This window comes from Chrysemys picta, chromosome 3, assembly GCF_011386835.1.
Source record: "Chrysemys picta bellii isolate R12L10 chromosome 3, ASM1138683v2, whole genome shotgun sequence".
Classification (NCBI taxonomy): Eukaryota; Metazoa; Chordata; order Testudines; family Emydidae; genus Chrysemys; species Chrysemys picta.
In genome coordinates, this window is record NC_088793.1 from 68,944,030 (window position 1) to 68,956,351 (window position 12,322).

Sequence of the window (12,322 nt, forward strand, 5' to 3'; positions counted from 1 at the left end):
ATGTATGTGTGTTTGCATGAGACAGACAGAGAAATGAATTAGGCGAGCAGGACAAAGAATTCTGTAACTGGTGGGAAACAGTGACTAGTGAGTATGTAGTTTACGATAGTGTAACAGGACCACTGCCTAACCCTAAGGGTTGGGATCACTGTCTTTTGGAACCGGGCTTAAAGGAGCGATGTTCCAGCTTTCTGCAGCCTTGCACAAATAGAAATAAAACAATCTCAGGACAGGCTTCCCTCAGCCTGATCTAAATGAGAACAAAACAAACTCAACTCTAAAGTCTCTGAGAACTAACATGTTGTTTTGTAAAAGCAAGACAATAGATTTTCCAGTTTCTCCTTGCTCCCTGGCCTGGGCTCAACTCAGAAAACCCCTGGGAAAGGAGGAAACAAGACAGCAACACAGAACAAGGATGGGCTAAGAATCTGAAATTGACTAACATGGTTCCACCCCTAAGTGAAAATAATTATAAATAGCAAAATAAATAATTGCAGAGTATTATCCAGTGAAGCACTCCAGGGGAAAATATTTGGACTAATACTGATGCATGAATAACTTAGTAGAAATACCAAATGTCACACTGTGTAGGCAGATGTTTCTAGTGTTTGCTTCTTTCTGTTAATATTGAAGTTGTGGGTGGTGGGTAGTCACTTTCGGTTGCAAAGATGTATCAGTGTGCCTATTCTCAGGGAGTTGCACAATTGTTTGATTTTTCTGGTACTGCGTTGAGGCTGAGATGTGCAAAGATGGAACTGGAGAGGTGTGCCCCTGAATATGGTAGAAGATAGTGAGAAGTGGGTTTTTCATTTAGAAATAAAATAAATAGAGAAATGGAAGACTTAAAAGGAATTGGGCCCTAGAGTGGTGGACAGGATGTTTGCCTGTTCTGTGAAGCTGGAGACATACCCATCTAACATGAAAAGTTTGGCCAGGGACTGAGGCTTTCATGGAATTTTCTAGGCTCTCAGGTCTACCTCTACAATCTTGCCTTTTCAGTGCTGCCACTGTGAAAGTCTCCACCTCCAAACCCATCATTTGTGCAGTCCCACAAGGATCAATTTTCTTTCTGATCCTAATCAATATGTACCTGTAGCCACTAAGGAGAATTGGTAAGACAACACAGACTCAAATGCCAACAATGGGCAAAGGACACATACTGTAGCTCTATTTTTCCTTCACTGCACATGATAACAGAACTGTCGCCAAACTGGCACAATGCTTGGCCAAGATCAGCCCATGAGTGAACAACAGCTTGGTGAGCATAGGGAAACACTTTGCGGGGCTTGTAGATACAGAGCAGTCTCCTTGGGTTGAAAATACATACCCATAATTGGTTAAATCAATCCACAGTTTAGGTGTGTTCCTGAATTCCTTGCTGACAAATAGCAGCACCTGTGAGTAACACCATCCCTACCAACTCTGGTTGGATAGTAGATTTCATCACTTCCTGACAGATGGTGACCAGACTTCAGTAATACACACCTTCATCACCTCCTGGATGAACTACACCAATGCAACATCCACAGACACAAAGCCATCAGCTCTTAGGAAACTCCAACACAGCAGCACATCTCCTACGCAGCTTGGATTACTAGGAGAAAATTAACCCTGCCCTTGCCTCTTTATACTGGCTTCCCATAGGATATCAAGTCAAATTCAAGGTCTCAGTCCTTATCTTCAAGGTACTTAATGGGCTGGAGCCAGGATACCTAAAAGATTTCTTGAGATGAGAACTGTGGTCAACAACTCCACTTCTAAGGCACACTGGAGCTGATCACCATAATGGTAATGCTCATTGATGCAGGAGATGGTACTTTTTTGGGAGCTGACTCAAGGCTGTGGAATGAACTTCCACAGGATACAACAACCAACTCACAGGGCTGTTCTAAGTAAGACGTGTGTTTTTCGCCTTCAATAATAAAACACATATAGCACAGCAGTGATAAACTAGATAAATACAAAATATTTAAAATAAACCCACAAAATTCTCCCCCATGGACAGAAAAGAGAGTCACACATAACAAAAGTTAGTCATGTCACCCAGCGCAGTTCGGAGGGTGCCCAGTTACCACACTCAGGGCCGGCTCCAGGGTTTTGGCCGCCCCAAGCAGCCCCCCCCCCCCCGCAAAAGCCGCGATCGTGATCTGCGGCGGCAATTCGGCGGGAGGTCCTTCACTCCGAGCGGGAGTGAGGGACCGTCTGCCGAATTGCTGCTGAATAGCTGGATGTGCCGCCACTCTCCAGAGTGGCCGCCCCAAGCACCTGCTTGCCAGGCTGGTGCCTGGAGCCAGCCCTGACCACATTGGTGAAGACGGCATAAGTAGCAGAATAGAATAGAAAGACCATGATGAAGCCTGTTCAGGAAGACTGCAAAGAAATCGGTTATTGAGCACCCTAGAACAAAGGAAGAATAGACTGATGGGGGCTGTCTTGACAGGCTGCAAAGAAATCTTATCGGCCTCCCTTTCCTGCCCTTCGCTGTGGAGACTGGGGGGAGGCAGCCGTTCAGAGCCAGGGAGACCAGCTTCGTTAGTTTTATGCCTCTCACATGGCAGTAGTGCCAGGAATAGCACTGAGGTTTCCTGGCCCCTCTGATCCCCGGCCTCTAGGCCAAGCTGCTCTGAAACGGGAGGGAGGCTCCACAGCAGCCTAGATCAGCGCCAGGCTCCTACCCCGCCTACCCACCAGCACGTCACGTGACCCAGGGCACGGCAAAGGCAACCAGATAGAACTGAGCTTCGTCTTCTCTATTTGCCGCCAAAAGGCCATCGGAGAAGGATCACGTGGTGGCGACGCAGCTCCTGTCCCATGGGCGCGCGCCATCGCGTCATGTGACACAATGGCCACGCCTCCCAACCAAAGCCTTCGGCAGTGGGCGAGGGAGCGCGCGCTCCCGCCTCTCCTCCGCACGTGACCCCTCCCCGGAACGTGGCATTGTGTAATCACGTGACCTGAGCGGCGAAGGACGGGGGCGAGGGAGGGGGGTTGCGTACGCGACGGAGCGGGGTGCGAAGATGGCGGATGAGGAGGCCGAGCAGGAGAGCGGTAACCTCGGCGGCGGCCTTCTGGAGCTGCAGCGCCTGCGGGAGCGGCTGCTGGAGCTGGAGAGCGGGCTCCGGGAGAGCGCGGAGCCGGCCGTGGAGGCGGCCACCGAGTACTGTCAGCAGCTGTGCCAGGTCAGGCCGCCTCCCGCCCTCTCCCCCCCTTCGTGTGTGTGTGTGTGTGTGTGTGAGAGAGAGAGAGCGAGCGGGGGGCGGGAGCAGCGCCGCCCCCGCCGCGCGCGGGAGGAAGCAGCAGCTCGGCGGCGGTTAGTCCCGCTCGGAGTTGGTTGGCCCCGGCTGGCGCGGGCCGGGGCCATGGTGCAGCGGGGAGGCTGCTGCTCATTGTAGGCTCGGATTAGGCGGCCCGCCCCCCGCGCGGGGAGCTGCTCCCGGCCCGTAATCCCTCCCCTCGCCCGCGTCTCGCGGTCTCTGGGCCCCTTTGTTGTGCTTTGCGGGCTGGTGTCGCCTCGGCTCTGAAGGGCCTTTGTTCCTGGCGGCGGCGCTAGCGGCCCTGGGAGTAGGGCGGTGAGGGCCCCCCTCCCCCGGGCAGGGCTCGCGAGCCTGGGGGAGGAGCTGAGATTCCGTTCAGCGGCCCTGTTTACACTCCGCGCGCGCTCCGGAGTGCGGGGCGGCCGTGCGGAGAGTCCGGCACCGCCCAGGGGCTTCCGTTATTGTCCGCCGCCGCTGGGTCTGCCCCGCCCGGGGGAGAAGGGTGCGCTCGGCCGCCTGTGAGGTTGCGCTGCTCCCCTCCTTCCTCACGCCCAACGGAATCAGTTTGCAGTGACGGGCTGGGGGACTGTCGGAGCCCCGTTGTCAGTATCACCGTCGCTATCTAATTGGTGCAGGAAAAGCATTTCCCGTGGCATAATTCTACAGTTATAATAGTCCTCTATCTCCTGTAAGATAACGTAAATCATACTGAGTAGTTCACTTTTCTTCTGTCCCTTCTCAACTAAGGAGTAAAAAAAATGTTTGTTCAGCTAAACAATAAAATGTTTCTAGACTGTTAGACACCAGAAACTTACAAAAAATACTTGTCTGCAGAATTCTTGCAGGATAAACAACTTCCAGTTCCAGCAAGAGCTTTTTACATACACAGCCCCATCCACCATAGTGTGTGTAAAGTCCTAAACTAGGTCTCCTCTCCCCTGCAAAACTTCCACACGTTTTCTTTGCTTTTTTTCCCCTACTCTTTTTAACATCTTAATATTAGGTATCACTGGAAGATATAAAGAGAGATATTTTAAAGTTAACTGCTCCTACTACTAAAAGGTTGCATCAGTTGTGATGGCCCTACAGAGGGCATGGATCAGATTCATAATGCCAGTGGGTGAAAAGCACTGTGATTCAATGTTACTTTAAACAACTAAATTCGAAGATACTGAAGTCTTTGCAAGTGCCAAAGAAACAAATAGATTTTTTTTTTAAATCTGTAACATAACTTTTCAGCAGCTAAGCAATACATTTCCCATCTCTTTATCTACTCTGGAACCCTAAACATGTAGTGCCCACAATCTTGCTGATGCCTAAATGTGTAGTGCTCTCTGTTATGGAGTTACTTCATAGTAATGGTTATGGTTCAAATCATAAATTTGGCTATATGCATTGGGTGGCAGTGGTTGTTAATGCTGTTGTAGAAAGTCTACATCATTGGAAGTCTTCCCATGGAATCCATATTTTTAGTGATACTTCAAAGACAACTTTTACCTTGATTTTTAAAGATAGTTGGCTATTTGTATATGCAAAAAAATTAGAAAATTTGACTACATATTCAAAACTTGCAACCTTAATTCTATGCAAAGTCTGAAAAGCAGTGCTGAAGAAATGTATTGGTTATCACAGTGCATTTTCCATGTGTACTAAATTGTAAGAGAATGTCAAGATTAAAAACTATAACATGAAAACTTTTGTTCTGTTTTGTTAGATAGCAACAGTTGAATTTGAACAACCAGGCAGAGTTGAACAGATGCATAGATAATGTCAGTCTTTATGAGGCGGGTAGCACTAATTGTGATGGACTATAACAAGCTTAAGAAATTGTAGGTGTTAGAACACCACTTGAGAAATAAATGTACCTTTACGCTTCTTAGAGTAAAATGTAGCTATAAAATGTGCATTAGTTCATCAGTAGATTCTGAGGTTCCAAGCCGAATAAGGGATTTAGCCACTCAAGTTGTGTTAACTTCAGTAGAAGTTGATTAGCTAATCCCTTAGCTAATTTCAAAATTCCATTCTGGTATACACGGTTCAGGTATCATAAGACTTAAAAATACGTTTGCTTGTTCCTGGTAAAAATAGGATAGCTTTATTCCAGTGTTGTTTACTTATCCTGTAAGAGTGAAACAAAGTGTAAATTCTTTTGTTGTAGTTTCATACAGTTTTCATTATACATGTAAAGTAAACATTTTTGTGTATTCAATTTTCATTGTTGCATAGACTTTACATGTTTTAATCATTCTTAGAAAAACATACGTGGGATATTAAGCTGTACCTTATTATTCTGCATAGTTCCCAGAAAAGTGCAGTTACTTTATACTATCGCTGTACAGCTGGTGTAATGGGATTCAGTTTTACTCTCATTGATTCCGTATCAACATTTGTTCAAATTACATGTAAAGTGATTTTCTTAATTGCAACTCAGTGTCTAAAAGACATGCTGTATTTCTTTGGCTTCTGAATAATCACCTGTAACAAAGATACTGAAATCAAGATTTAGTAATGGACTTGAAAAACAGACTAGGTGTTTGCTTTCTAAGAACTAAACCTAATAGCTAGAGGCCTAGTCTCAACAGGCTGTTACATGTGGAAGTCCAACTGTAACCACAGTTTCTGAGAAGAGGTGGGTGTACTGGGGTACCTACCAAGTCGCTGCCTCTGCCTATGGCTCATGGGCTCCATCTTTCTTGTCTGTCTCTGGCTAATAGTTACTTGAGGGGCTTCAAATTTAAACCTCTCTCTGAGCCTGTGGGTTGTTGGATAGGAAAGCCGTTTCTACTTCTCCAGCTTCTCCTTTTAGGAACATAGGAATTGCCATACCACATCAGGCCAGTGGTCCTTCTAGTCCAATATCATGTGTCTGGCAGTAGCCAGTGCTAGGTTATTTAGAAGAAGGTGTAAGAAAACTTATGGAACAACCAGGCTACAGGGAAGATTTTTCTAATCTTTGACTATTAGAGGCTGACTTACGCTCTTTTTCGGAAATGAAACTGTAGAGGTTTTCATCCATATAAATATGCTTATTTTATCCTCTAGTTGGATCTACTTCCAGCTACAGTGTATGCATCTGTTGCTGGTCATATACTTCACAAGACCAGGAAAGTTATACCGACAAGATTTTGTCCTCTCACTGCTGCCTGCATGGTCTGAATATTAGTAGTGAAAGTGACTAGTCCCTTGTCACTTACACTAAGCAAACTTCTCAAGCAGTTTGGTAAAGCTATGACCAGCAGCAGAGGCCCTAGAGCAGTGGTTCCCAAACTTTAACAACCGGTGAACCCCTTTCACTAAAATGTCAAGTGTCGCAAACCCCCTCCTAAAAATTAATATTTCCAGGGATTTTCTCCTTTACCTGAATATAAATTATAAAAGCAGTGATCTTGGACATTTGTTTTTATGACATGCTTATTTACACACTATTTATTATTATAGTCATTTATCATTACAGTATTTTTATTACATTATGAAAACAGCAATACTCTTCCAAGATCTCACTTTCGTAGCTTGTATCACTTTGAATAAGCCTGTTATAAGACAAGGCTCCTATGTTTCATCAAGGAGCATCAGATGTGAAACAGCTTGAAGGTATTTAAGAAGCCAACTCAGAGTTCCTCCTACACAAGCATTCAGGTCTTGAGCAGTCTAGGCAAACAATGCACATTACAACAAAGCTTAAACTTGTTCTTCATAATAATTTTAAAAACAATACTGTCTATTTAATTTTAAAAAATCCACCTTCCTTTCCATTTCTTATAAGAAGTCTTGAAGTTTAAATCTCCTCAATGTGATAGATAGGCTTGCTTTGATCTGCTTAGCTCTCAGAAGTCCAGGGGCTCCGGGCTGCTGTCCTCATGCTGCCCGCGGTCCCTAGGGACAGCTCTGTCTGCCATTAGGGAATTTTTTTCCGAGAACCCCCTGTAACATTTCGTGAACCCCCAGGGGTTCACGAACCCCAGTTTGGGAACCACTGCCCTAGAGTGATCTGTATGCAGACTCAGGAAGACAGATCTGTATTGGTTCACTTTTTTGAAGGTTGTCTTCAATGACAAGAAATTTATTTATTTTTTAATGAAAAAGATTCTGCAGTAACTGAAGGTTTAAAATGGACAACTCTCCAAAGAAACTGTCCTCCTTGCCACTGATTAATATTTTAAAACTTTGATTTGATAATTTTGATAATATTTAGTTAAAAAAAAATTCAACTCACTCTCCTGTAACGGTGTACAATACAGTCCAATACAGCACTAACCAGACTGCCAGAGCTCTAAGCCAAACCCTTACGTATTGCATAATAACTACTATAATCTTCTCCTCTTAGGCATTGACTACTGTAACCTTGCATCCATTAAGTCAGTTGAAAATAGGGCTGCCATATCCTCTCTTCCAACTGTTTGCTTTGTGACACCTTCCTCCTCTCATCCATCTGCTGATTCCTTCCTACTGCATCAGATATAAATTTCTTGTCCTTACTTTTAATGTCCTTTGCTGTTTAGCTCCACTCTACCTATCAGGCTTTTTATTGCTTTCACTCTACGAATAGCCAGCCTTAATCTCACTCTTCTCCTACGCCTTATTTCTCCTATGTTACCCCTTTTGTGTGGTATAAAACTACTTCAGATCTCTTGTGAGAGTCTCTTCTGCTGCTCTGCCTACAGAACATTGCCAGCTGTTAACAGCTCAGCAAATAGGGAGCTAAATTGTGTATAGTCAGTCTCTGAAAACTTGCTGCATACCCACATCTTTTTATCCCATCTACCTGTTGTGTCTTGTCAGTGGCTTTGTTTATACTGGGAAAATGCATTTTTAGAAAACAATAACCAAAAGCATATAACTAGTAAAATGCAAATAATTTTCTCTTTAGTGTGGACAAGAACAATCATTTTTTGTAAAGTTAGCTAGTTGTGATTACCCTGAGAGGCTCCCTAGCGTTGACAGTGGCATAGCTGGGTTGCTGTAAGGTCTGTAATGTAGACATAGCCTAAAACAGTGGTCAAATTCCATCTGCAAACTGAAGTCCCAGTTAGCAGTTAGAACTTGACTTTAGTGGAACCAACGTCTACCATTTCCCTGTTACGTTTTTGGCCATTGTATGTTAAGAATAGTTGAAGTTAATACACTATCCATCAAAGAACCATTATGTGGCTTTTTGTTTCCTCACAGTGGTCAGACTCTAACCGAACTCCTCTTCAAGTTTTCTTCTCTTATCACATTAATAAAGACCTCTCCTTAACACCTTTATTTCTGAAGCGCTCTGACCCTAAGTGTTCAAAATACATTGCCTGGATGTGAGAGGAATTATCAGTAGGGCTGTCAAGCAATTAAAAAAATTAATCGCGTTTAATTGCACTGTTAAACAATAATAGAATACCAATATTATTTAAATATTTTTGGATGTTTTCTACCTTTTCAAATATATTGATTTCAATTACAACACAGAATACAAAGTGTACAGTGCTCACTTTATATTTTAATTACAAGTATTTGCACTGTAAAAAAAACAAAAGAATAGTATTTTTCAATTCACCTAATACAAGTACTGTAGTGCAATCTCTTTATCATGAAAGTTGAACTTACAAATGTAGAATTATGCTTTAAAAAAACTGCCTTCAAAAATAAAACTGTAAAATTTTAGTCTGCAAGTCCACTCAGTCCTACTTCTTGTTCAGCCAATCAATCAGAAAAACAAGTTTTTTTTTACATTTAGGGGAGATATTGCTGCCCACTTATTTACAATGTCACCTGAAAGTGAGAACAGGCATTTGCATGGCACTTTTGTATCCCGCATTGCAAGATATTTACGTGCCAGATGCGCTAAAGATTCAGATGTCCCTTCATGCTTCAACCACTATTCCAGGGGACAAGCATCCATGCTGATGATGGGTTCTGCTCAATAACAATCCAAAGCAGTGCAGACTGACGCATGAAATACATGGTAAAATGCAGGTAAAACAGCAAGGAGACATACAGTTCTCCCCCAGTGACTAATGTAATTTTAATGCTTTCTTTTTTTTAATGCGCATCATCAGCATGTCCTCTGGAATGGTGGCCGAAGCATGAAGGGGCATACGAATGTTTAGCATCTCTGGCACGTAAATACCTTGCAATGCCAGCTACAAAACTTAGGGGAGCAGGGAGCTGATGGGGGGTGGGGGGGGGTGCCAGTCCACCCTGGTTCCAAGCCCCCACGAGCTAGCTCCAACGGGCTACTCTTCCTGCAAGCAGTGGACAAAGCAGGCGGCTGCCAAACAACGTTATAAGGGAGCATTGCACAATTTTAAACAAGCCTGTTCCCTAATTGATCAGCAATGAAACAACGTTAACCGGGACGACTGTAAGTGAGGAGTTACTGTACACTTTGATTTCAATTACAACACAGAATACAATATATCTGAAAATGTAGAAAAATATCCGAAAATATTTAATTTCAATTGGTATTCCTTTGTTTAACAGTGTGACTAAACTGCAATTAATTGTGATTAATTTTTTTGAGTTAATCGTGTGGGTTAACTGTGATTAATTGACCACCCTAATTATCAGACATTACTTGGCAGAACAAAAGCATTTAGAAACATATATTTGCAGCATATGCAGAAAAGTAAAAAGACAACAAGACACAAAATGCTATCCTGTTAAGATTGGTCTGAGCCATTGTTATTGGAGCATACAGGAAATCAGGTAAAATTTACTACTGCAGTCTTACTCAAGATCCATTTCAGCTTCATGGGCAAAGAAAATAGAGCACTGTGTGGTAAATGGGCAGAGAATTTGGGTAATGACCTTTTTGTTTGTTTTCACCAAAAAGGTTTATAGCAATTAGATGTCTAACATAGTGAATGCTAGTGAAAATGAGGTATAGGATCAGAGGCTAAAATAGAGCAAGAACAAGTTTAAAAATTACTTAGACAAGTTAGATGTCTTTCAAGTAAATAGGACCTGATGAAATACATCCTAGGATGCTCAAGGAGTTGACTGAGGAGATAGCTGAGCCATTAGCAATTATCTTTGAAAAGTCATGGAAGATGGGAGAGATTCCAGAGGACTGGAAAAGGGCAAATATAGTGCCAAACTATTAAAGGATATAAGAACAACCTGGGGAAATACTAACCAGTCAGCTTAACTTCGGTACCTGGAAAGATAATGGAGCAAATAATTAAGCAATCAGTTTGCAAACCCTTAGAAGATAATAAGGTGATAAGTACCAATCAGCATGGATTTGTCAAGAACAAATCATGTCAAACCAACCTAATGGCTTTATTTGACAGGGTAACAAGCCTGATGGATGGGGGGTAAGTGGTAGGTGTGGTATATCTTGACTTTAGTAAGGCTTTTGATACTGTCTCGCATGACTGTCTCATAAACAAACTAGGGAAATTCAACCTAGATGGAGCTACCTATAAGGTAGGTGCATAACTGGTTGGGAAAATGTTTCCAGAAAGTACTTACCACTGGTTCTCAGTCAAGCTGGAAGGGCATATTGAGTGGGGTCCTGCAGAGATCAGTTCTGGGTCTGGTTCTTTTCAGTATCTTTATGCCATTATCTAAATCATTGATGGAGAGTACACTTATAAAGTTTGTGGGAGATATCAAGCTGGGAGGGGTTGCAAGTGCTTTGGAGGATAGAATTAAAATTCTGAATGATCTGGACAAACTGGAGAAATGGTCTAAAGTATATAGGATGAAATTCAATAAGGACAAATGCAAAGTACTCCACTTAGGAAGGAAGAATCACTTGCACACATACAAAATGGGAAATGACTGCCTAGGAAGGAGTACTGCAGAAAGGTATCTGAAGGTCATAGTGGATCACAAGCTAAATATGAATCAAGAATAACACTGTTGCAAAAAAAAAAAGGGGGGGGGGAGGGAAAAACCACAAATATCATTCTGGAATGTATTAGCAGGAGTGTTGTAAGCAAGACATGAGACAGGGGTTGGCAACCTTTCAGAAGTGGTGTGCGGAGTCTTCATTTATTCACTCTAATTTAAGGTTTCGCGTGCCAGTAATACATTTTAACGTTTTTAGAAGGTCTCTTTTTATAAGTCTATAATATATAACTAAACTATTGTTGTATGTAAAGTAAATAAGGTTTTTAAAATGTTTAAGAAGCTTAATTTAAAATTAAATTAAAATGCAGAGCCCCCCGGACCAGTGGCCAGGACCTGGCCAGTGTGAGTGCCACTGAAAATCAGCTCGCGTGCCGCCTTCAGCACGCGTGCCATAGTTTACGTATCCCTGATATGAGGAGTAGTTTTTCCACTCTACTCCGCCCTGATTAGGCTTCAACTGGAGAATAGTGTCCATTTAAGGGCACCACATTTCAGGAAAGATGTGAACAATTGGAAAAAGTCTAGAGAAGAGCAGCCAAAGATGATTAAAGGTCTAGAAAACATGACTTATGAAGGAAGATTGAAAATAATGGTTTAGTCTGGAGAAAAGAAGATTGGGATGGGGGGGCATGATAAGTTGTCAAGTACATAGATTGTTGCTACAAGGAGAAGGGAGGAAAAATTGTTCTTTTTAACTTCTGAGGATCGGACAAGAAGCAATGGGCTTAAATTGCAGCAAGGGCAGTTTACGTGGGACATTAGGAAAAACTTCCCAAGTATCAGGGTGGTTAAACATGACAATAAATTGACTAAGGAGGTTGTGGAATCTCCATCATTGAAGATCTTTAAGAGCAGGTTAGACATCCAGTGATCAGGGATGATCTAGCTAATACTTACCCCTGCCTTGAGTGCAGGGGACTGAACTAGATGACTTCTCGAGGTCCCTTCCAGTCCTACAATTCTATGATTCCTCCACTTCTTTCCCAAGGCATTTTTAACTCGGTGTCTTGTTTGTGGATGTAGGTTTTCGTCACTAGGTTCTGCAGTCTCTTCATTTCTTCTCATTCTCTTCTCTCTGTCCCCACAACTCTGTGTCCTAGAAGTTATATTTCTGGTTTGATGGATTCCCTATGTGTGAGAGTGACAGTTCCTAGTCAGTCGGGCGAACCATTTCTTTATTAGCATTAATGGTTAGTCTTGCTTGATTATTTAAATCGGTCAATCTGGGCTTGGCA

General features: G+C 42.9%; 1 protein-coding gene across 2 annotated transcripts in view; it reads left to right on the top strand.

The window, feature by feature from the left end:
• Positions 1-2,839: 2,839 nt before the first annotated feature.
• Positions 2,840-12,322, top strand: part of ZNF292 (zinc finger protein 292) — a 61,261-nt gene continuing 51,778 nt past the window's right edge. The window contains exon 1 of one of the 2 annotated variants that reach the window (XM_005299686.4): positions 2,840-3,179. In XM_005299686.4, the coding sequence (XP_005299743.2) occupies positions 3,018-3,179 (162 nt within the window). In that variant the 5' untranslated portion in view covers positions 2,840-3,017. The remainder of the gene's footprint in view (positions 3,180-12,322) is intronic. The other variant, XM_065588195.1, reaches the window with a different exon arrangement.